The 25,300-nt window shown below is 47.0% G+C and overlaps 1 protein-coding gene across 1 annotated transcript; it reads right to left on the bottom strand.

Annotated features, from left to right (window-relative positions):
- Nucleotides 1-1,940: 1,940 nt before the first annotated feature.
- LOC311140854 (SWI/SNF complex subunit SMARCC1-like) lies at nt 1,941-24,827 on the bottom strand. Its single transcript, XM_084176125.1, has 26 exons — nt 24,608-24,827; nt 23,247-23,366; nt 22,914-22,999; nt 22,520-22,694; nt 22,342-22,411; nt 16,577-16,646; nt 16,392-16,467; nt 16,117-16,242; nt 15,497-15,615; nt 15,219-15,349; nt 14,052-14,111; nt 13,697-13,734; nt 12,172-12,293; nt 11,997-12,068; nt 11,682-11,795; nt 11,026-11,179; nt 10,606-10,776; nt 10,179-10,437; nt 9,434-9,595; nt 8,086-8,141; nt 6,835-6,976; nt 6,544-6,716; nt 5,812-5,946; nt 3,948-4,215; nt 3,631-3,747; nt 1,941-3,541 (listed from the first exon to the last, which is right to left on the bottom strand). The coding sequence occupies exons 1-26, from the start codon at nt 24,791-24,793 to the stop codon at nt 3,450-3,452; spliced, it is 3,294 nt and encodes a 1,097-aa protein (XP_084032251.1). The 5' UTR covers nt 24,794-24,827; the 3' UTR covers nt 1,941-3,449.
- Between the last annotated feature and the right edge of the window lie 473 nt (nt 24,828-25,300).

Raw genomic sequence — 25,300 nt, 5'->3', positions numbered from 1 at the left:
GTTTGTATGCATTATGGTAAGGGGATGTTTGGGAGGACACTTCTCTCCTCTTCTTCCCAATGCACTATTCATAGACCTGTTTTAGGCCTGTCAACACAAATCACCTCATATTCATGAATCTGTTTATGGATGATACTTATGGATTTGTTTCTGTTTACAGCCACTAAATCAACCATATAGAGGGGGACTATTGGCCCAAAGTGAAGGATTAAATTGACACACTATTGACATACTAGTAAGCAAGACAGCTGGGCTGATGCTAAAAACAGTTTGACCCTATCAGCATGTTAGTCTACTTCAATTACTAAGGGTACTGTTGCCTAAGCAACCAAAGACAGGAACAGGAAGACGGGACTACATAGGGAGGGGAGAGGAAAAATAACTTGTCAAAAATCAAGGTGGAGGTAAAATGAGGAGAATGACATGAAGGGGGGAAAGCAGAGGGAGAAGGGAAGCGTGAAGGAGAGCTTCGCTTGAGATGTGAAGAGTAAAGCTCATCGGTAGTGGCAGAATCGGCGCAGCTGTGGGAGGGCAGAGGGAGACACAGTGTTAATTATGAAACATCTCAACTCATTCAGGGAGCAGCTAGTTCTATCCCCGCTGCCATCAGCAGCACACTCTCTCGCTGCGTCTATCTCTACCACTCACTCAGCTGGGGAAGAGGAGTGGAGGAAGGAGGGAGAGTGCATGGAGGACAAAAGGAGGAGTGTGGATCAGGAGGTCCGTCCCCTTGTCTTCTTTCCTCTGTGACCACTGATAAACACAAGGACTGGATTGGTGTCCTGTCCACCATATTGCCATGCTTTTATACTGAACAAAAATATAAACACAACATGCAACAATTTTGAAGATTTTACTGAGTTACAGTTCATATAAGAAAATCAGTCAATTGAAATCAATTCATTAGGCCATCATCTATGGATTTCACATGACTGGGAATACAGATATGAAAATTGCTAGGAATTTTTATTTCAGCTCATGAAACATGGGACCAACACTTTACATGTTGCGTTTATATTTTTGTTCAGTATAGATGCCCTTTCAGATCTGGAGGAGAGGAGCTGTTCAAAACATTGAGCCTGTTTATGTGAAGAGAATTAGATCTTCTAGAGCAGGGGTAGGCAACCCTGTTTTGTTCCAACTAGGCACCACACCTGACCAACAGAGATGATTGAGCAGTTCAGGGATTGCATAAATTCAACACACCTGGTCTTCCAGGTCGGTTAAATCAAAAACATGAACCCTGTTCTAAAAGGTGATGCTTTGTCATTACTGTATCTGTACCGCATGATCACGGTTTCCCTCCTCTACGGCTGCTCAAATGGCACAAAGTGGGACAAAAAACACCCCTCCCAACCCCCACTCAACCCAAGACATAATCGCCCCTCATCCCTCTCAATAACATCCTCCTGGTCAATCTCCATGGGCAGAGAAATCCCCCCTCTCGCCAGATTACAGTGCTGGCTGCCTGGGATTAGGGCTTAAATTCCACCAGGATGGATAGATGCTGTTATTCTTCTCATTTTTACTCATATACATTTGCAGCTGCTGCATAAGAGCCTAAGCAGCAAAACAACCACACAACCAAAGACCATCTCTCCCCTGTAGCACTTCGCCTTTGTCCTAGACCACTCACCAGACAAAGGCAGATTTTTTTGGTTTGAGGTGTGGTTTTGTCAGACAACAGTGTTTAATATGAAATACGGTGAGTTATTTTTTGCGACCATAAAATGATTACCCCGTCTGTACCTGTCAATGTTAGAGACATATGTATAGAGAAATATAATTTCCCAGGATGTGAGCATTTCCTCATGCTCCAGTCTAGATATTGTAGACACTCCCTGAAATTATACACATCTATCAATTCGATCAAGTGTAGGCACGAAATCCAACATTTACTTCAGAATAAATTAACTACGGAAAATGACATCAGACATCACTTCATACAAAAACAATTTATTAGACATTGTCCAGGTCCAAGTACCAACAGACCTGAATAAAAAATAAAAAACCAAAACTATGCTACAAACTTCCAAGAACAAAGATAACTCAATCTACACAAAGTTTATTCTTAAAAATACATGACCAGAAAACAAAAAAAGATACAAGATGTAAGTGGGTTCTCATCATTTGTGATGTAACAGACTGGAAAGACCTTCAATGAGGAAGTGTGAGAGAGCGCGAGAGAGAGATGCTGTGTGTATGCATGTGTGTTATTCTACCTGAGGGAAGAGGGGTAACAGTAATGCAGCAGTCACGTGGCAGCGAATTAGAGAGGGGCACTAGAGGTAGCTAGTAGAGAGGTAGCTAGCAGAGAGCAAGAGGACTTCTAGAGAGGTAGCAGACAGAGAGAAAGGGAGGAGGCAAAGAGGTAGCAGAAAGACAACAGTGCTAGCAGAGAGGTGTAGAGTGGTGTTGAAATGAATGGAGAGAGGTAGCGCTAGCACTAGTAGCTACATTATCAGCACCGGAACAGCTAGAAGCCCACTCCACCACCAAGGAAGAGCACATTGTTTTTAACTACAACTATATCACCATATCTAGCTCACTAAAAGGATGGATGAAGGTCAGTGGGATGTGTGTGAGCAGCCTCCAGGGTACTAGAGCAGGGTTCAGATTAGTGTGTGAGTAGTACAGTGCTACGCCTGGCTGGTGGGGGCTATGGGGGGTAGGGGTACGAGTTATGGGCCCTCTGGACACCCCCATCAATCGCTGGTGTGACCCATGTGATGGGGGGGGGGGGGGCAGAGCAGCCGAGCAGACAGTCATCAAACACCTGTCTCTGCTGTACGCACATTCTGCTATTCTGACACCAATAACGAACACATGAACACACTTCGGACTACAGTGTTTAGTTTCAGAAGAGCAAAGTGGAGAGGTAGATTCTCAGTGAGAAGAGCGTGTGTGAGGGGAGGGTCACTGGTCCCCTCTGTGTGTGTCGAAGGAAACCCTCATGCTCCCATTCATTACAGTACACAACACACGTCCCTAAATGATCAACTAGCCCTCAAACCCAACTAGCTCCCCCTGATGTTGTGTTGGGAGGAGTTGGTGTTGCGCTGAAGGAGAGGAAGAGACTAGAGTGTAGTTCTAAAAGGTGAGAGAGGAAAGAAAGGGAAAAAGAAAGTGGGAGTTTTCCTATTTTCTCCCAAAATATTAGCTTCATATTCTTTTAAATAGAGAACAACACAATATATCCTTAAAAATAACAGGGAGGAGCCTATCTGATCTGCCCCACACCAGACTGACTGAGGAGAAAACAGTGTTCTTACTAGGAGGGCCAGAGCCACAGCCCCATTGACGCTGTGCCCTGAGTGGGAGGGGTGTGTGTGTGTGGAAGCCAGGAGGAGTTTTTGGAGTTGACAGAACACCCAGCCAGTAGCAAGGCCATCAATGATCTGAGGTTTTAATAAGAGGTGAGTGTGTGTGTTGGTTTGGGGGCAGGCGTCTTAGTTGTCAGCAACTCGTGCTGGGGCTGCAGCTTGAGGTCCCACAGACGCTGGGGGCATCCCATCAGGCTGTACAGGCGAGGGGCCAGGGTCTGAGGACAGAACACACACTGGTTTGAGAATTGGACACACCAACACACACACACAGGATCTGGAATGCAGGTACAGATAGTGCACTCACACATGCCGTTGGGGGCTCCAGGGTGGCGGGGGCCCATCATGGGAGGCATGCTGCCAGGAGGGGGGCCGCCAGGCATCATGCGCCCTGGCATGGGCTGACTGGGCCCTCCCATTGGTCCTAAACAAAAGGAGAGGCTTGGTGAGACACTTGGCCTATCACAGAATCAGTGTGCTGGAACATGTTTTTGAAAACTGGCTAATGTTTCCTAGCTAATTTTTTGTGTTATTCCCTTGCCTTGGATATTGTTCCAGGAGTTTCTGGGTCTTTTGTGCGCTTCTTTGCTGAGAGATGGTGTGCTCCAGTGTGTGTGACCTTACCTGTCTGTTGCGGGTGGTGGGGACCCATGGGGTGGAACCCGGGGCCGGGGGGGCCGTGTCCGGAGTGCATGGCGGGAGGGGGTCCGTGGTGGGTGGGTCCGTGGTGCATGCCTGGGCCTGGGGGGCCATGGTGGGGTGTGGGTCCCTGGGCCGCTGCGTTGGCCTGCTGCTGCTCCATCTGCTGGCGGGCCTTCATCTCAGCATACTTCAGCTGCTCCATGTGGAAGGCCTGGCGCTCCGTCAGCAGCTGCTGCCTCTGCAACTCCAACTGGAGGGGTGAGAGAGGGGGGTTAGAGAGAGGTGGCAGAGATAGGGGTGAGAGAGGGTGGGGTTAGAAAGCGGGACAGGAAGAGAGGGCGATTGCGAGAGATGGGGGGGTAGAGGGAGAGAGAGGGGGGTGAGGTCATCATTTTATCATACTATTAATCATGATTATCATTCCCATTCACTTCTCAAAAGCCCATTGTCCACAAGTATAAGGATGATCATTACTCATAGTATCACTTTGAAAAGATAATCATGTCAATAAAGCTAATTGAATTGAACAGAGACAGAGAGAGAGGATGATACACCAAGTCAACAGTGGTATATGGAGGAGGGTGGTGATACACAAACAGCTTCATTTCATTGTGCCATGTATTGATAAATCAAAGAATGAGGGAGAGGAATAAGGAAATAATTAAAAAGAGTATAAGCTATAAAGACAAAATGATCACGATAGCTGACATTATGACAGAGGGGAAGAGCGGTACAGAGGAAAAGCAATGGAATGAGACCGTGGGGAGGAAGAGGGGGCAGTGAAACAGGACCACTCTGGAAGCAGGAAGGAGAGAGGGAGCAATGGCTGGAAATGTCGATAAAGGAATTGATTTGCATGCAATAAACCACTAACACTCTCTCTGACACGGAATCAATTGGGGAATTCCATTACCAGAAACTCTACAGAGACACAGGGATGGAGAGAGGTGGAAAAAGAGAGGGAGGAGGTAAGGGAGAGGAAGTATATTCCCTATTTGTGCCCTGGCAAGTACATTTGTAGAGGTGGAAGAATGTGGAGTAGTAAGACAGTGAGGAGTGCCCTTATTTAGCATTTGTGTGTGTGTGTGTGTGTTTAAGACGGAGAAGCAGTGTGTATTTGAGAGTGTGTGTGTGTGACCCAGTGTTTACAGCCTGTGGTAACGGTAGGAGGGAGGCAGCCTGGGTGCTGTTCCAGAGGGTTATGTAACGGCTGGCTGGCTTTTTCATGCACTATTTATCAGGCTGTTCACTGGCCTACGGACCGCAGCAGCTCCACGCTTTATAGAGTTTTACACTCCTGACACACACAGCCACACCCACACTTTCCACTGGACTAGAGGCCCACTATCTACCCAGAAGTTAGTTGACCAACTTATTTTATTGCTCTTAAACCATGTGTATCCAAATGGACACAGCAACGACGCCTGACCCCCCCCCCCCCCCCACCCCCCACCCCAAGTGTGTTTCCTTCATATGCTTGCATGTTCTTTATTCTACTATCCTCTGTGTACTCCCCACCCCTCAAAATTACCATCCATTATTAATGCAAATGTTTCATATTTACACTTTTCACTTCCTCTGCTTATGTTGTAGATATAGGCCCACTCCCAAAACCATCTATTTGTCCAGCCAAGTTATCCATCTGTCGTTGGCTCTACCTCACACACATCTCAAATGCCTGGATGGGTGATAACTAACACTGATATAGCCTAGATACCACTACATTTCAGATGCATATCCAATCCTTTCACATCCCAAAGGGGTCTGAAACTACAAACACCTTCAACCAGCAGCAGTCTTCCACTGAACTACATTTCCCATAATCCACCGCTGTCCCACTACTTACAGCCTCTTTCTCTCGGTCCATGATGGTCTCCAGCTCCTCAAAGTGTCTGAGCTTGATCTCCAGCTTCTTCATCTGAGTCTCCACCAGCAGAGCCACCAGAGACTTGATCTTCCTCTCCTCCACCGCCGCCAGGTGCTACAGGGAAAGGGAGAAATACAGAGGAAAGAGAAGTAACAACTAGACTGGCCAGGTAGTGTAAGCGTAGCGCAAGCGCTTTTGAGCCGTGGGTAAAACTGACATACCGATCAATGAGAGATGCTACACCGGCAGCGCAAGCATAGCATGAGTGAATGGAGCTTGAGCTGCTGAAGCATCTGTTAAGGCTTCAGGTCTATTTCATTGCATTTCGTTCACGCTTCCCAACTGAAAAAGCGTCTCTCGCTTTTGATTTCTGCCTCCGTTTGCTACTTCTGGTTTCGGACGGCAAAAACAGCGCATACGGAAAGCTGCCGCTATGCTTGCGGTGTAGTTTCAGGGTTAGATATACAAAGTGCTCACCCCTGGGCCCTCTAGAAGAAGCTCACCCCTGGGCCCTCTAGAAGAAGCTCACCCCTGGGCCCTCTAGAAGAAGCTCACCCCTGGGCCCTCTAGAAGAAGCTCACCCCTGGGCCCTCTAGAAGAAGCTCACCCCTGGGCCCTCTAGAAGAAGCTCACCCCTGGGCCCTCTAGAAGAAGCTCACCCCTGGGCCCTCTAGAAGAAGCTCACCGATTGGCCCTCTAGAATAAGCTCACCTTGGCTTTGGTGGCAGCTGAGGCGAGGGCAGCGGCGGCTGCAGTAGCGATGTTCCCCTCCCCTCCGTCCGACTCTAGCTTCTTCCTCTCCTCTTCCTCCTCTTCCATTGTTCCCTGATCCTCCTTCTCCTTGTCCTCCTCCGAGGTCTCCATGGCCTCCTCCTTGCCTTTGTCTGAAAACATTGCATAAACATTATCATTCGATATCAATTCAAGTCAATGCAGGACTTATACAGCCCAAATAAAAAAAAACTGCTATTCTGCTTCGATTGAATCCTCCATCTACTGTACCTGCTGTAGCCTTGCCCTCTCCTCCCTCGCTCTCTCCCTCCTCCCGCTCCGACGGTTCGGCCGTCTCGCTCTTCACCTTCTCTCCCTCGGCCGGCTTCTCAGCAGACTCACTGGGCTTCTCCGCCTCTTCCTTAGACTCAGCCTGAGACAACCGAGACGCGCAGCGACAGGTAAGACTGAGGTGTTACACAGCTGACTATATTTATATGCAGGTCACACAGAACTGAAGGTGATATAGAACTGAGAAATACCAAACTGAAGACTACAGCTAGACAGGTCATTGAGAGCTAAGGAGAAAAATGAACTAAACTGAACAAGGGTCAAAGTTAATGCTCTGTATTTCAATAAGCCTGCAGTAAAACAATCAGGACCAGAACCAGCGTGGATAGGAGATGGCTAATGAAGGTTAATGAAGATTCCCCCCTCTACACTGGTCACTGATGCATGGCTAACTCCTGCTAATGTGATCTGTGGTGTTACATTTACCCTGTGGCCTTCCTAAACACAGAGAAATAGGGTGGATGGAAGGAGAGTAGTAAATGTAGGGGGCAGACCGTATGACTGCCTGCTTTAGAAATAAAGTAAAACACTGTTTGATGTCTTCTGTGCCTTCTATACTCCTGAGTGGCGCAGTGGTCTAAGGCACTGCATCGCAGTGCTAACTGTGCCACTAGAGATCCTGGTTCGAATCCAGGCTCTGTCGCAGCCGGCCGCGACCGGGAGACTCATGGGCGGCGCACAATTGGCTCAGCGTCGTCCAGGGTAGGGGAGGGAATGGCCGGCAGGGATGTAGCTCAGTTGATAGAGCATGGCGTTTGCAACGCCAGGGTTGTGGGTTCGTTTCCCACGGGGGGCCAGTATAAAAAAATATATATATATATATATATGTATTCACTAACTGTAAGTCGCTCTGGATAAGAGCGTCTGCTAAATGACTAAAATGTAAAAAAAATGTAAATGTGCCCATATGAATGTCCCCTACGATGTAACTGCAACGATGAGATAGATGTTCTATCTATGTTTTATTATCATCTCTCTGTTATACGGTGTTCAACCGTGTTGGATCTTTCCTAGCCATCTTGTTTCAAGAGGACCACAATGGAAATAAGTCCCAGACTTGATTGTGTGTTATCCTCGATGATTTTACTCATGTGTATGTATGGCTTTTTCAAGTTTTATGTGTGCTTGTTTTTTTAAATGGTCGAATGAATCAACTAAACTAAAAGACCTCTCCCCCCTGGGTCGTCTCACCTTGTCAGGCTGCTGGGAGTCGGAGTCTGTGTCCATTTTCTCTGTCTCTGCTGGCTCTACAATGACAGACAGAGAGACGGGGTTTGAGAAAAGGGCTCGACAAAGAACAAGACATTTCTCAGAGAAAACAGATTATGCATCATCAGTAGACCCTCACCATGGTTCAGACAGTGTGTATTTCTGTGTGTGTGTGTGCGCATGTCCAAATGTAGGAGAAAGTGAGTGAGTCTATGCGGAGTGAGCGCATGAATGTGTGTTTGAAAAAGCATGTCCATGTGTGCATGTTTTCTACTATGCAATTATTGACCTGTATGAGAGATGGTAGACTGCTTTGGGGAGGGTATTGAATGCATTTAGGCCATTTATTCATTTTTTCATTGGTTGTGTAACATGCATTTATTCATGTGTAATTGCTGATTGAGGGATTGCTGTTTGTGTACCAGGCATTGAGGCCCATGGCACATGGCATAGTGTGTTGACCCAGTTTCAACCCCTCCCCCACGCCCCATCTGCCATTCTAATCCACTGGTTACCACGGCAGCCAGGCACATACACATAACACACTCTGAAGAAACGTCTACGTCGCCCCCCACTGGCCATCCTGCTTTCAGCTGGAACCTCTAATGTTCTGGTGAGAATACACATTTGGCTTTACCCACGCGAGCTCACACACACATGCAGGAGGTAGGCATAAGGTCTAGGTGACCTGCCGACAGCTGGCTAAGAGCAGCCTCGCCCTAACCTGTTAGCTGTGGTCTGTCTGTCTGTGTCTTGGCCATTTGCTGCCCTCCACTGGTAACACTCAGTACTCCATCTCAATGTGGGCGTGTGCATATGGGTGGGTATTTTGTGTGAGTATCGTATGCATGAGAGCATGTTTAACGTATGTGATGAGAACGTTTTTGTATGTTTATATGAAGGCATGTGTGTTTACGCAATTCTATATGTATTGTGATTCGATACTGTGATTGTATTGCGATTCGATGTTCCAAACATATTGCTGCAGAGGGACAAGAGACAGCCATGAAAAAACAAGTTTTGATCAGTCATGGAAATAAGTGCTGAACAAAAATTGGCTCCAAATTTAAAAAGATGGAGAACACGCTATGAAGAAAAAATACTGGAAATTGATAATAATATTGTGATATTGTCAAAATGATATATATATTTTTTTATCTACCTTTGCAAATGTGTGACTGTGTGTACATATATCTGAATGCATGTGTTCTGTTCCGAGTATGTGTGTATTCCGTTCTGTCCTGAGTGTGTGTTCTTTTCCGAGGTTGTATGTTCTTTTCCGAAGTCGTGTGTAAGGGGAGTTCTGTTCCGATTGTGTGTTCTGTTTTACCAGTCTTCTCGGGCTCCTCGGGGGCGGTTCCTGCGATGCCGCTGCTCTCCAGGCCATAGGCGGGGTCTACCTTGCCTGTGCTGCGGGCCGCCTCCTGAACCTTTTTCACATGGGCCTCCACCAGCTCTGCTGGCACCTCCTCACGCACACGGCTAAACTCCTCTGGAGAGAGAGGGAGGCACTGTAGTTAGCTACAGACTCACATTTTTACATTTACATTTTAGTCATTTAGCAGACGCTCTTATCCAGAGCGACTTACAGTTAGTGAATACATATATATATTTTTTTATACTGGCCCCCCGTGGGAATCTAACCCACAACCCTGGCGTTGCAAACGCCATGCTCTATCAACTGAGCTACATCCCTGCCGGCCATTCCCTCCCCTACCCTGGACGACGCTGGGCCAATTGTGCGCCGCCCATGAGTCTCCCGGTCGCGGCCGGCTGCGACAGAGCCTGGATTCGAACCAGGATCTCTAGTGGCACAGTTAGCACTGCGATGCAGTGCCTTAGACCACTGCGCTACTCACACCTTGTGATAGTCCCTCCACACACACACTGATATGTTCAAACACACAGCGATATTACACACACAACCGTATCATTACCACACACTACATGCAGTGTGATATTACATACAAATGAAAACACATTTTATTTTGCGATAAAACACCCTTGCTAGGCTACCACATATTGCAAATGACCCACACACCCAGTTCCCCCCAACACACTCCCCAGTCACGTACCCAGGGCTGCCTTGGCGGCGGCAGAGGCCACGCGGGGGTCCACCACGGAGGCCAGGAAGGCCACAGTGCTCATGACGGGGTTGCCTGACTGGCTGAAGGGTACGGGCTGGTAGGCCAGGGGGCCCAGGGACGACTCAGAGTTCTCCAGGTAGGGGTCCTCGATGGGCAGACGCAGGAAGTGCAGGATACACTCGTCCTGGGTGCGCGAGCCCACGTGCTCCGACACCTTGTTCCAGTCGTCCTTGTACATCTCCAGAGCCTGGTAGGGAGGAGATAGAGGAATGAGAAGGGCTCTGATAGGCTGGTAGGTTTTAGATTATGTTTGCGATTGGTGAAGTGGTATGAAGGGAGATGAAAGGCTCCAATAGGCTGGTATGCTATGCAGTCCATTTGTGATTGGTCAGCTGGTAAGTTGTGATTGACGTACCTCCAATAGGAGCAGGGTCTCCTGCTCGGTCCACTCCCGGCCGCCGCTGGTTCCTTTACTCTTGGGGTTCTTCTTGGAGTAGAGGTCGTTACGCAGGCCAAAGTTCTGCATGTCAGAGGGCTTGTCTTTGCCCTTCTCTGGGAAGTTGAGCATCTGCTGGCCAGAGGGGATCTAGAAGGATGGATGGAGGAGAGACAGGGTGAAAGGAATCACACAGTGGTCAGAGGATGCAGTGAATACTTTCGCTCAACCACTCACAACATTTGTGACCCATCAAATCATCAAAATTAATGGTTGCAGACACACAGCGCCTGTATGTGTATTTGGTTTAAAGACCATTCCCCTCAGTATCCAAACACCTGAAAGGGCTGGATAGGAGAAAGCAATGTGACCAAAGCTCCATGTAGTTGTCTATCTAACCTGTGGGGGGCGGTGGTGCATCGGCGTCAGTCCAGAGGGGGTGTCAGCCAGCACGTTGAAGTGGGGGGTGGGCGGGGGGCCCATGGGGAGGGGCCGGCTCTCAGCATCCACCTGGTAGTTCACCAGCCCCCACTGCTCCAGGAATGCATGGACCCTAGAAGAGAGAGACATGACAGTTAGATACATGCAAAGAATATACTCCACAATCATCACTCCTGATCAGTGATCTAGAGCAAGACAGGACAGTCCAACTAAACCTGAGTATTATTCATTAGAGACCAAATGGAGAAAAAAAACTGACTGGAACAGGCTTGCAACCCCCCCCCCCCCCCCCCCCCCCCTTACAAAGCGTTTTATTTAACTAGGCAAGTCAGTTAAGAATAAATTCTTATTTACAATGACGGCCTACACCGGCCAAACCCTCCCCTAGCCCGGACGACGCTGGGCCAATTGTGCGCCGCCCTATGGGACTCCCGATCACGGCCGTTGTGATACAGCCCGGGATCGAACCCGGGTCTGTAGTGACGCCTCTAGCACTGCGATGCAGTGCCATAGACCGCTGTGCCACTCAGGATCCCAAACGGTGTGCCCTGACGAACAACGTCCTAGCTTCTGCCCTAGGGAATCAATTTCATGTTAACCCCTTGACCCTTCACCTCATGACGGCACACACGTCTCCCGTCAGGTTCCTGCGGCAGGAGGTGGAGGTCAGGTACTCCTGGGGGTTGAGCCGATACGTGTCGATCATGAAGTTACGGTAGGCCAGATATCTGACAGGGATAAGACGGGAAAACACATTTTACAAACAAACCACTGAATAGTCTGAACAAATAAGGACGTAATGTGTTATACAGCAATGGGTGTGTGTTTGTGTGTATATACGACGGAATATTCTTAGTGAAAGCGTGCGTCTGCAGTTCTTTAATGGTTTGTGTGCGTTGTGTGTGGGGCAGTGTTCTTTGCCGACTCACATTTCTGGGGACTTGGACTTGTTCTTGCCGTTGAAGAACTCTGGCAGTGCACGCCTCTCAATCTCATGGATACTGAAAGAGGGGGGGGGGGTAAACTCAAAAATAAAATACACCCCCACCCCAAGACACACACGATAAACTCCACACACACTAACAACAGTGGGACCATCCTCACCAGTTGTAGTCGAACCAGGCGGCGTAGCTGGGGATGATGATGTGGTGGGTCTGCTCAGTCACGTTGTCCTCGCTGGAGTCGATGAGGCGGTTGACATCGGCCTTGCCCTGCTCCTCCTCCTCCTGCAGGGGGAGACAGAGTCACACGGATGGAATCAGGTCAAAATAGGCATGAAAGGAGAGCAGAATTCTGGCTAGGGGTTGGTCAGTTTCTATTATATATGAATGGAGGATCAAATGTTAAAGCGGGATTTCCTAGATTAATCAGGAATAATCACATTCCAAATTTAGGAAAACTGGATCTGAAAGAGGCTGGGTCTGGTGGTACTTTACTGCAGAACAGGACCTGGTTTCCCAAAAGCATCTTATGGCTAAGTTCATCGTTAGAACCTTCATAGGAGCATCGTTAAATCTTGGAGGTGTTTCCTAAAACCAACGTTATTAACGCTGCACTGGAAAACGCTCGTAATCTAACGCATGCCTCAGACCACTCGTAGAACAGCTAAGTGCATCAGATGCTTTTTTGCCCTCCCGCGTCACTTTATACACAGAAGACCCCCGCTAAACATAGACTGATAAACCATGTGATTCTATGTGACCGCCGATAACTTCAGAACAAAGTTGCCTACAAATACAAAGTTGTCAATGTCTTTGCGATGGACACAAACAAGCGACATATAAAAACTCAACTGAGTTCTATTTTGCTACTTGTAGGCTACGGTCTAATTTGTCTCAATATATTTCATGATATGTAGCCGAACATATAATAATAATAATAATAATATAATATAATATAATATGCCATTTAGCAGACGCTTTTATCCAAAGCGACTTACAGTCATGCGTGCATAAATGTTTGTGTATGGGTGGTCCCGGGGATCGAACCCACTACCTTGGCGTTACAAGCGCCGTGCTCTACCAGTTGAGCTACAGAGGATCACGAACATGTGCGCAATGATGTGCCAAACTGGTGATTTAGTGCATTGTTATTGGGTAAGCATTATAATAAGCGGACTCAATATTTGCAGACGTAGGTGGTAAAACGAGCTGATCCGTCATCAGTATTGTGAAATAATTATAAGGAAAGATTTTAATGGAGAAAGCTGATCTGAGACCAACACTCCCTTTTTTTCGATCCCATCAGTATCGACACGTGCTCCAATGACGCACTTTGTCACCGTTCTCTCTGTGTGGTGTTTTGGGAAACGCATGTTACATCTTTGGCCGTTGTAGAAAAGATGCAACGTTAAAAACAGCCGTAGGCCTAAGTTCCATCGCTATCGGGAAACCGGGCCCAAATCTACAAATGGGTAGACATTGCCTCTAAACACTGACACCAGGTCAGACATTTTTCCATCCCCTTCTGGATATGCTAAGAACAGGGGTTATGATAATCTCATCCTATATCTATCAATGACAACTATGGTTGTGTGTGTGGGTGAATAAGGAACAGTTTACTATGAAGATGGAAAAGAGACTGTATTTAGAGGCAATCATTAAAGGTTTTAAGGAAAAACTGGTGTTACCTTGCCTCCGGAGACCACAGAGCCATCCTCCAGATCATCTAGAAGACAGAGAGAGTGCATTATGACATCACTCTATCCATTGTTGTCATGTGTTGCTGCCATGCTATGTTGTCGTCTTCGGTCTCTCTCGTCGTGATGTATGTTTGGTCCTATATTTTAATGATTTTCTTTCCCGTCCCCGCCTTTTACCTTTTGGTAGGCCGTCATTGTAAATAAGAATTTGTTCTTAACTGACTTGCCTAGTTAAATAAAGGTTAAATAAATAAAATAAACAATACATCTCTGTGATTGACAGTTTAGTACTGAGACAGGTAGATACTTAGACACTGAAATAGTTCTGCACACACACACTTACCCAAATCAGCCACTGCCCCTCCCTTCACTGGGGTGTTCTCGCTGTCTTTCTTAGGGTTCACTGGGGACAGGGAAGAAAAACTAAGGCTGAAGAATAGCCAGAGAGTACGGTAGGGGTGAAATACACTGACAGTAGCTATCGGCTCTCTTTACTCTTGTAAGCTCTCTTTTCAAAAGCAGCCACGGAAATAGATACAGAGGGGGGAGGGGGGGTTGCAGAAGTGGGACATTGCAGATGGGACTGGGTCCAAAAAGACCATTTTTAGTCGAGTGTGTTTGGCTTTAGAGCACTTTCAGCCCGACTAGAACTCCATTCAATGCACCACTGAAGAAAGTCCCCCAGGGCTATTCCATGCTATCTGGAATAGGGATGGGAGACCGATGGGGAACATTACATACTTGACTGGAGTGTGTAGTCAGTGTGTGTATAGTTGGTATATAGTCGTGTGAGCGGGTAGTCACTCTCCTGAGTGGCGCAGTGGTCTAAGGCACTGCATCGCAGTGCTAACTGTGCCACTAGATCCTGGTTCGAATCCAGGCTCTGTCGCAGCCGGCCGCGACCGGGAGACTCATGGGCGGCGCACAATTGGCCCAGCGTCGTCCAGGGTAGGGGAGGGAATGGCCGGCAGGGATGTAGCTCAGTTGATAGAGCATGGCGTTTGCAATGCCAGGGTTGTGGGTTCGATTCCCACGGGGGGCCAGTATTAAAAAAATATGTATTCACTAACTGTAAGTCGCTCTGGATAAGAGCGTCTGCTAAATGACTAAAATGTAAAATGTAAATGTAAATCTTGGCAAGGACAGCGTGTATGTGTGTATGTGAGGCGTGTCACAGTTAGAAAAAAATAACAAATTCAGAGAGGAACAAACTGCAGTTACTACAGAGATGAATAAAATGCAAGTCAACATGGTGACAAGCATAAGATGGATGCACTCAGAGAAAGAAACAGGACCATGAGAGAGAGAAAGGGAGATTTACAACATGTGATTTAGAGTGACTGAGCCAATGAAGGAGAAGAGAGGGAGGGGTGGACCACGAGGAGGGAGAGAAGAGGAGGAGAGGTAGGGGTGAGAACGATGGAGAAAAAGGACAGAGTGAAGGATCAAGAGGGAGGAGAGCAGATGAGGGAGAGGGAGACAAGACGGACGAGTTGGAGAAACAACTGACCATTCTTGGGCAAAGTGACCTCCTCCATGCTGGGAACAGGCGAGGGGTCCTCCATGTCCTTGGTCAGGTCCTCTTCCTCCTCCTCCTCCTCGCCACGGTGGCCACGCCGCTTCCAGTGAGACCCAGGGTTCCTGGGGACAGGAGAAGAGGTCAAGGGTCTGTAAAGTTTGCCCAAGACACTGATCCATGGTCAGTTTAGTGTTTTTCTCCCTAATGGCTAAAGTTAGGATTTGGGGCGGTAAAGCTGGTCCTAGATCTGTGACTATTGGGGGACTCACCCCTTCTTGCCGCCCTTCTTGCGGGACTCGGCTGGGGTGGTCGGGGGAGATGGCGAGCGCCTCCTCTTCTTCCCGGCGGCGTTGGCCTTGCGCTCCTTACGATCGGGTGTACGGGAAGACTGATCAGAACCACGGGGGATGGCAAGATGAGAGACAGAGCGAGAGAATGAGAGGATGGAACAGTCTCACACAGTGGGGAGCGGGGAAGGAGAAGAGGGAGGATGTGGTGGTGAGGAGAGCAGAGCAAGGAAGAGTTTGAAAGGATGGGTGACACGACACAGACAAACGAGAGAAAAAGACGAGAGAAACAGACAGACGAGAACAAGACAACAATCCACAGTGCAGAGCCCTGTTGTGCAGCAACTCAGACACACACACTTCCTACATTTACATTTTAGTAATTTAGCAGACGCTCTTATCCAGAGCGACTTACATGAGCAATTAGGGTTAAGTGCCTTGCTCAAGGATACAGCGACAGATTTTTCACCTAGTCGGCTCGGGGATTCAAACCAGCAACCTTTCGGTTACTGGCCCAACGCTCTTAACCGCAAGGCTACCTGCCGCCCTAAGAATCCATAGCACACACATTACCACAACACACACCCCAGAGTTTGGCCTACCTCCTCCTCCCTTGGGAAGATCCTTTGGCGGAAGCTCACAGTCTTCTTGTTCTCGTCCACCTCATAGTCTTCCTCATTCATCCACTCGTTGAAGGCATCGGTGTCCAGGACCCACTTGGCATGCACCTGGGAGGAGAGGGAGAGAGAAGAGTCAAAACGAACCCACTACAACTGCGGTACTCAAGGGTGGTAATGTCTGCTAGTACTTTTCAGGCTGGAGGTGGGGGTTGATTAGGCCTATATAACATTATTATGACTGGCTGCTCTATCCTCACCTTCCAGGGCTTCTCAGAGGTTGGTGGATCCTCCACATCCCCTTCCACGTCGCTGGTGGACACCCAGGTGTCATAACTGACCGCACAGAGAAGAGGCGTTAAAGGTCAGTCACAGGTCACAGTGGGTGGATGTATAGGCAGACAGGAGCAGCAACGTTAAAGTCTAAAAGGGGACAGTCTCTCACCTGTCTGGGTACATGCCCCAGTGCACCAGCACCTGCTTGTCTTTACGCATGACTGGACGCAGCCACTCATCTGCAAGACAAACACACACCTTTTTACCAGCGTACACACACATACTCAAGTAATGAATACACACTACTATATTAGTAATAGTATATTACTGCATACACATATTTTACTTTGTTTGAAATGTGATGTGAGAGTAGAGTAATCCTCAGCAACATGGCCATAAGGAATTAGATTCAAAGATTACAGCACAATCCAGCCTATAACAGGGCCTAGGCCAATGTTTATAACGAAGTATGTGATATAGACAGCGTCTTCAGAAAGTATTCAGACCCCTTGACTTTTTCCAAATGTTGTTACGTTTCAGCCTTATTCTAAAATTGATTAAATCCACATTTCTCAATCTACACACAATACCCTATAATGACAAAACAAAAACAGGTTTTTTTCTTAATTTTTGCATAAAAACAGAAATACCTTATTTACATAAGTATTCAGACCCTTTACTATGAGGCTCGAAATTGAGCTCAGGTGCATCCTGTTTCCACTGATCATCCTTGAGATGTTTCTACAACTTGATTGGAGTTCACCTGTGGTAAATTAAATTGATTGGACATGATTTGGAAAGGCACACACCTATATAAAGTTCCCACAGTTGACGGTGCATGTCAGAGAAAATACCACACCATGAGGTCGAAGGAAATGTCCATAGAGCTTTGAGACAGGATTGTGTTGAGGCACAGATTTGGGTAAGGGTACCAAAAAATGTCTGCAGCATTGAAGGTCCCCAAGAACACAGTGGCCTCCATTATTCTTAAATGGAAAAGTTTTGGAACCACCAAGACTCTTCCTAGAGCTGGCCGCCCGGCCAAACGGAGTAATCGGGGGAGAAAGGCCTTGGTCAGGGAGGTGACCAAGAACCTGATGGTCACTCTGACAGAGCTCCAGAGTTCCTCTGTGGAGATGGGAGAACCTTCCAGAAGGACAACCAACTCTGCAACACTCTACCAATCAGGCTTTTATGGTAGAGTGCCCAGACGGAAGCCACTCCTCAGTAAAAATGCACATGACAGCCCGCTTGGAGTTTGCCAAAAGGCACCTAAAGACTCTCAGACCATGAGAAACAAGATTCTCTGGTCTGATGAAACCAAGATTGAACTCTTTGGCCTGAATGCCAAGCGTCACGTCTGGAGGAAACATGGCACCATCCCTACGGTGAAGCATGGTGGTGGCAGCATCATGCTGTGGGGATGTTTTTCAGCGGCAGGGACTGGGAGACTAGTCAGGATTGAGGAAAAGATTAACGGAGCAAAGTACAGAGAGATCCTTGATGAAAACCTGCTCCAGTGCGCTCAGGACGTCAGACTGGGGCGAACGTACACCTTCCAACGGGACAACGACCCTAAGCACACAGCCAAGACAACGCAGGAGTGGACAAGTCTCTGCATTTTTATTTTTAGCTAGGCAAGTCAGTTAAGAACAAATTCTAATTTACAATGATGGCCTACTAAAAGGCAAAAGGCCTCCTGCGGGGACAGGGGCTGGGATTAAAAATATAGGACAAAACACACATCACGACAAGAGACACCCCACAACACTACATAAAGAAAGACCTAAGACAACAACATAGCATGGCAGCAACACATGACAACACAGCATGGTAGCAACACAACATGGTAGAAACATTATTGGGCTCAGACAACAGCACAAAGGCAAGAAGGTAGAGAGAACAAAACATCACGCGAAGCAGCCACAACTGTCAGTAAGAATGTCCATGATTGAGTCTTTGAATGAAGAGATGGAGATAAAACTGTCCAGTTTGAGTGTTTTTTGCAGCTCGTTCCAGTCGCTAGCTGCAGTGAACTGAAAAGAGGAGCGACCCAGGGATGTGTGTGCATTGGGGACCTTTAACAGAATGTGACTGGCAGAACAGGTGTTGTATGTGGAGGATGAGGGCTGCAGTAGGTATCTCAGATAGGGGGGAGTGAGGCCTAAGAGGGTTTTATAAATAAGCATCAACCAGTGGGTCTTGCGACAGGTATACAGAGATTAACAGTTTACAGAGGAGTATAGAGTGCAGTGATGTGTCCTATAAGGAGCATTGGTGGCAAATCTGATGGCCGAATGGTAAAGAACATCTAGCCGCTCGAGAGCACCCTTACCTGCCGATCTATAAATTACGTCTCCGTAATCTAGCATGGGTAGGATGGTCATCTGAATCAGGCCTAGTTTGTCAGCTGGGATGAAAGAGGAGCGATTACAATAGAGGAAACCAAGTCTAGATTTAACCTTAGCCTGCAGCTTTGATTTGTGCTGAAGGAAAGTGTACCATCTAGCCATACTCCCAAGTACTTCTATGAGGTGACTACCTCAAGTTCTAAACCCTCAGAGGTAGTAATCACACGAGTCGGGAGAGGGGCATTCTTCTTACCAAACCACATGACCTTTGTTTTGGAGGTGTTCAGAACAAGGTTAAGGGCAGAGAAAGCTTGTTGGACACTAAGAAAGCTTTGTAGAGCGTTTAACACAAAATCCAGGGAGGGGCCAGATGAGTATAAGACTATCATCTGCATATAAATGGATGAGAGAGCTTCCTAATGCCTGAGCTAGGTTGTTGATGTAAATTGAGAAGAGCGTGCGGCCTAGGATTGAGCCTTGGGGTACTCCCTTGGTGATAGGCAGTGGCTGAGACAGCAGATGTTCTGACTTTATACACTGAACTCTTTGAGAGAGGTAGTTAGCAAACCAGGCCAAAGACCCCTCAGAGACACCAGTAGTCCTTAGCCGGCCCACAAGAATGGAATGGTCTACCGTATCAAAAGCTTTGGCCAAGTCAATAAAAATAGCAGCACAACATTGCTTAGAATCAAGGGCAATGGTGACATCATTTAGGACCTTTAAGGTTGCAGTGACACATCCATAACCTGTGCGGAAACCAGATTGCATACCAGAGAGAATACTATAGACATCAAAAGAAAGCCAGTCAGTTGATTCCTGACAAGTTTTTCCAACACTTTTGATAAACAAGGCAAAATAGAAAACAGCCTATAACAGTTAGGATCAGATTGATCTCCCCCTTTAAATAAAGCACGCACCGTGGCTGCCTTCCAAGCAATGGGAACCTCCCCAGAGAGGAGAGACAGGTTAAAAAGGTCAGAGAGGCTTGGCGATGATAGGGGCTGCAACCTTAAAGAAGAAAGGATCTAAACCATCTAAACCTTTAGCATCTCAGACTCAGTGACCGCCTGCAGGGAGAAACTTTGTAGCGGGGCAGGGGAAAAAGAGGGAGCATCGGGGCTAGTCGCATTAGAAGGGGTGGGAGATGAGGAAATGTTGGACGGGCAATGAAGCATGGCTGAGTCAAATAGGAATCCTGACTTAATGAAGTGGTGATTAAAGAGCTCAGCCATGTGCTCCTTGTCAGTAACAACCACATGATCAACATTAAGGGACATTGGCAGCTGTGAGGAGGAGGGTTTATTCTCCAGGTCTTTAACAGTTTTCCAGAACTTCTTGGGGTTAGACCCACAGAGAGAAAACTGCTCCTTCAAGTAACTAACTTTGGCCTTCTGGATAGCCCGAGTGCACTTATTTCTCATTTGCCGGAACGAGAGCCAGTCAGCCTGAGTAAGCGTGTGCCGAGCCTTTCGTCAAATGGAATTCTTGAGGTGGAGTAACTCTACCAGATCACGGACGAACCAGGGGCTGAACCTGTTTTTCATTCTCATTTTCTTTATGGGGGTGTTTGTTTACAATACCACTGAAAATATCAAAAAAAGAAGGTCCAAGCGTCTTTGACAGAGGGGATCAAGCTGATTCTATACCAATTTACAGAGGCCAGGTCATGAAGGAAGGCTTCATTCAAGTTTTTTAGCAAGCGTCTGACAAATCAGGACAGGTCGTTTCACTGAGCAGCCATTACGAACACAGGCTGTAAAACAGTGATCACTAAGGTCATTACAGAAAACACCAGACTGATACCTATCAGGATTATTTGTGAGGATAACATCAAGGAGAGTAGCCTTTTCTGGGTGTTCGGAGTCATACCTTGTGGAATTGGTAATAATATGAGAAATATTTAGGGAGTCTCATTGCTTTAGGACTTGGTCAGGTGGTTTAAGCATGTCCCAGTTTAGGTCACCTAGCAGGACAAATTCAGACTTAGTGTAAGAGGCCAGGAGAGAGCTTAGGGCATTTAGGGTACAGGCCGGTGCTGATGGTGGAGGATAACACCTAGCAACAGTCAACAAAGAGCTACTTGAAAGTTTAATGCTTAAAACCAGCTAATCAAATTGTTTGGGGACAGACTTTGTGGAGAGAACCACGCACTGAAGGTGTTCCTTGGTAAAGATTGCCCCTCCACCACCTTTGGAAGATCTGTCTTGCCGAAAAAGGTTTTAACCAGAAAGGTTAACAGTGTTCAAAACACTAACCACGTCTCAGTAATGACCAACACATCTGGATTGGAGCTGTGAACACACACCTTCAATTAATCAATTTTAGGTAATAAGCTTCTAGTGTGCAGAAAACCCAGGCTTTTACGAGAGCAGAAATCAGTGAAACATATCAGCGCTCAGAATTGGGGGCTAGCAACAGTAGATGGGTCAGGGTGCACATTTCCAGATATCATCAGCAGTAATAGAATCAGGGCACGGCAGAGGACAGGGAGAGCTCTGCAGTGTTGAGTCTTTATGACATTTGAATGTGCATCAGATAGCAACAAGATCATATTGTACAGCAATTTCATCATTAGGTAACATGAATACAAAGCCGGCGAGAGGTGGTTAGAATAGGATGGGAGGCCAAGAGTCCGTGTAACCAATAGAGAGTCAGAGTCCGGAGTGTGGGAACAAACATAGTCTGTCCCACGGTTGGGTAAGTTCATAGTCAACAAAGCACGCAGGAGTCATGAGGCAAATAGCATAAAGCACAATAAAAAAATATAACGACTTGGGGCTAGCCATTGTAAGTTCAAAGAGTCACTCGCCCCAACAAAATAACTTGAGAGTAGCTCTCTGAGTCCAGTAGGCTATAAAAGTATGAGATAAAATAAATAGTAGGCCTATACTAGTTAATTAAAGCGTTTGCATAAGCTCACATAATAAGCTTCACAAGTTAATTAGCCTACCTAAAATTCCGATCAGTCCAAAGTCTGCGGTGTGTGTGTGTAAGTGCGTGTGTGCTGGAGGTGAGCGAAAGCTCGGGAGAGAGGGGGGGTCTCTATCTGTCTACCGGTTGTTGTTTTTTACGTGCAAAAGGAGGTTGTTGAGTGGCCCAGCCAGAGCCCGGACTTGAACCCGATCAAAAATCTCTGGAGACATGAAAATAGCTGTGCAGCAACGATCGCCGTCCAACCTGACAGAGCTTGAGAGGATCTGCAGAGAAAAATGGGAGAAACTCCCCAAATACAGGTGTGCCAAGCTTGTAGTGTCATACCCAAGAAGACTCGAGGCTGTAATCACTGCAAAAGGTGCTTCAACAAAGTACTGAGTAAAGGGCCTGAATTTCTTATGTAAATGTAATATTTCCGTTTTTTTTAAATTTGTATAAATGTGCAAAAATGTCTAAACCTGTTTTTGCTTTGTCATTAGGGGTATTGTGTGTAGATTGATGAGCGGGAAAAACACTATTTTATCCATTTTAGAATAAGGCTGTAACGTAACAAAATGTGGAAAAAGCCAAGGGGTCTGAATACTTTCTGAAGGCACTGTACATCGCAAGGGAAGCTTTATTTCCTTTCTCAGTAGAGCACATCACTTACCATCCTCCTGCGGGGTTGGAGAGGGGTAGATATGATGGGTAGCCTTAGACTTATCCTCAGTGATGGAGCCCTAAAGGAAAGAAGGAAGGAAAATAGCTTTACGATGCCATTTGAATGTCTGGTGAGTGGTGACACAATCCTACCATTGGTTGGTGCGATTTGGGTGGGCGTGTCTTACCTGGTGTCTCTTGATGATGTCCTTCAGCTTATTGACCTGCTTCTGCTCCATGTCAGGCACCAGGAACACGGTTGGTCGAGTCAGGCAGCTATTCTGAACCAGGGTCTTCTCTACATTCAAGAACATCTCTACATTCCTGTCCATCCTGGAGGGGTTCTGCAGGTCAAACCTACGCCTGCAGATAGGAGGGATAGAACATGTGTTTGTTACTTACAGTCTCAACTCAGCTTCACAGGGCATCCTTTTTACATCCCTCTATTAAAGCAACCACCCTCTTCTATGTGATTCCACAGGAGAAAGAACGTTTCAAATATGAATTCTACAAATCATATAAGTGAATACTCCAAGGTGGGAATGATGCATTTTTTAAGTATTCAATCAAGACCCTACTCACCAGCCCTGCTCGCTCTTGAACTTGTAAGTGGAGCCCAGGATGTGACACAGAGCACCCCCTGCCTTGAAGTCCAGGAAGCTCTTGGTCTGATGAGGCAATACAGAGAAAAGGGTGAGGGACGTTCACACAAGCTAGCTCACATAGATAAAGACAGGGCAAACTACTATGACACAAAATGTGCAGAAGTGATTGGGAAGCCCTCAAACCCTCCATAGCCCACTCTTCCCTTGCCCAAAAAAGGTCTAGGCGTCATTTCAATTTCACTATGTGTGTAGGTCCCGTCCCTGTCCCGACCTGGTCAGGTGTAAAGATGTGTGTGGAGGAGATACTCACAGGTAACTTGGTGAGGGCAGGGTTGTTGACCCTCCGTCCGAAAGCATCTTCCTGGAACTGAAGCAGCTGCACTACCAGCCCTGCCAGGGACTTATTGGAGGGAGAGTCTGCCTGTACATACTGAGACACCACAAGACCACTGTGTTAGTGACAGTGGCACACTCATGTGTGACAAAGGAGGGATTGAATATTGTGAGCTCACAGAAGTGTTAGGCTACATGGTCAGACAAACACATGGCCAATGCAGACACACAAAATCTCATGATTAGGTAGCTCATACTATAAGACCACAAGAACAGCCTTTCTTAGGTAAATGAGGGGTGATATGATATCACTTTTTCATTCAGTGAGGCCCCTTTACTGGTCACTGAAGAGTGGCTCCCCGGTTTCAAGAAAATAAATAGTTTACAGTAGCTAGTTACTTATTTTCAATACAGTTGTTTTGGGAAATCCATAGGTTAAAGTTGGCATGTGCATCCATTACCACGCTAGGCCCCGTGTAGCTCAGTTGGTAGAGCATGGCGCTTGCAACGCCAGGGTTGTGGGTTCGTTTCCCACGGGGGGCCAGTATGAAAAAAAGTATGAAAATGTATGCACTCACTAACTGTAAGTCGCTCTGGATAAGAGCGTCTGCTAAATGACAAAAAATATAAAAAAAATATAAGATGTTTTGTTGCTGTCAGCAAAGGCAGCCTTTGCTTGGTTTTATGTGCGGAACACCGTTTGTCTGCTAGCTCAAGCTAGTTCAGTACATGAGGTAGTCGAGGCTTCCCATCAAGACGATTCAGCTAATTAACTAGACATAAATGTAAGACATCAAAGCACCAATCAATCCGTCTGCTGTTCTCTGCTCAATCACAATGTTACCCAACGTTACTGTAGCTAACTAACGTTAGTTACGTCAAGTCACGTGACTTGCCGGATCACCCCAATGTTTACATCAATGATACCGTTTCAAACCATGTTAACTAACTAGTTATCTTACCTACCTTAACTAGTACGTTAGCTAGCTAATTATGTTAGTTACCTTGCTAACAGGTTACACAAACAGACAACTGTTCAGGTAGCGCTGGCCGTGCAACAAAACAAATTACGGACGATATGGTCAGGCTGTTCAGTTAGCAGCTAACGTTTCGTTAGCTAGCCTAGCTATCTCTCGACATGTAATGTTCATGTTGTTGGGTAATGTTGCGATGGACATCTTTATGGATGAAGCTAGCTATCTATTAATATCTAGGTTGCCACAAGTACCTAATGGGAGCGATAGATTGAAAGAGAAAGCTAGATAGCACTTCCATTGTGCTAGAGACGCGTGCCTTGACGTTAGAAATCAATGGAGGTTAAAACCAGCGCTCGCCAACCTTTTTGTAGTGTTTCCCGATCCATTGGCGCACCGAATCGATCTGAGAGACAGTTTCTGCGCTCTCCCAGTATTTCGAGGAAGGACCTCCATCTTTCTTACGGCACACCGCAGTACCGACGCCCACAGGGCCGGCTGCTGGTCCCCCTGAACCCGTTCCACCCGCTGCAGTTGCCGCTGTCGCCATTGTTTCTTGTCCTGTCCGCTGCTATTTCGCTTCTCAACCGCGTCATACACCATGCAAGTTTTCGAATAAAAAATGCGCATGCGCAAATTCGTAAATAACGTAACGTTATTGAATCTCGCGATAAAGAGGGTTCATATGGAAAGGGTCCAAATGAATGTCAGGGTTCCATAGCCACAGGCAATACAACAGTAACTGGATCAGCAGCATGACCAGGTGGACTGAGCACTGGGACACCCTTACAAAAAAAGATTGCAGTTTAGAAACTGCAGTAAAAGTGTCGACTGTGGTATTTCAGACACAGTAATTGCAGAATAACTGTAGTGTACACTGCAAAAAAAAACGGTGTTAGTTTAGACGCAGTATTTGCAGCACACTGCAGTTATACTGCACTCTGACTGCAATGTTTTTTCATAAGGGCAGCCAGGAGTCCTCAGGCCAGGTAGTCCTGAGGCATGGTCCTAGGGCTCCAGTCTTCCAGGAGGGGAGAGAGAGAGAGGGAGAGAGAGA

This window comes from Coregonus lavaretus (genome assembly GCF_964263955.1).
Source record: "Coregonus lavaretus genome assembly, chromosome: 13".
In the NCBI taxonomy this organism is placed as follows: domain Eukaryota; kingdom Metazoa; phylum Chordata; class Actinopteri; order Salmoniformes; family Salmonidae; genus Coregonus; species Coregonus lavaretus.
This window is presented reverse-complemented; position numbering and strand designations above follow the sequence as displayed.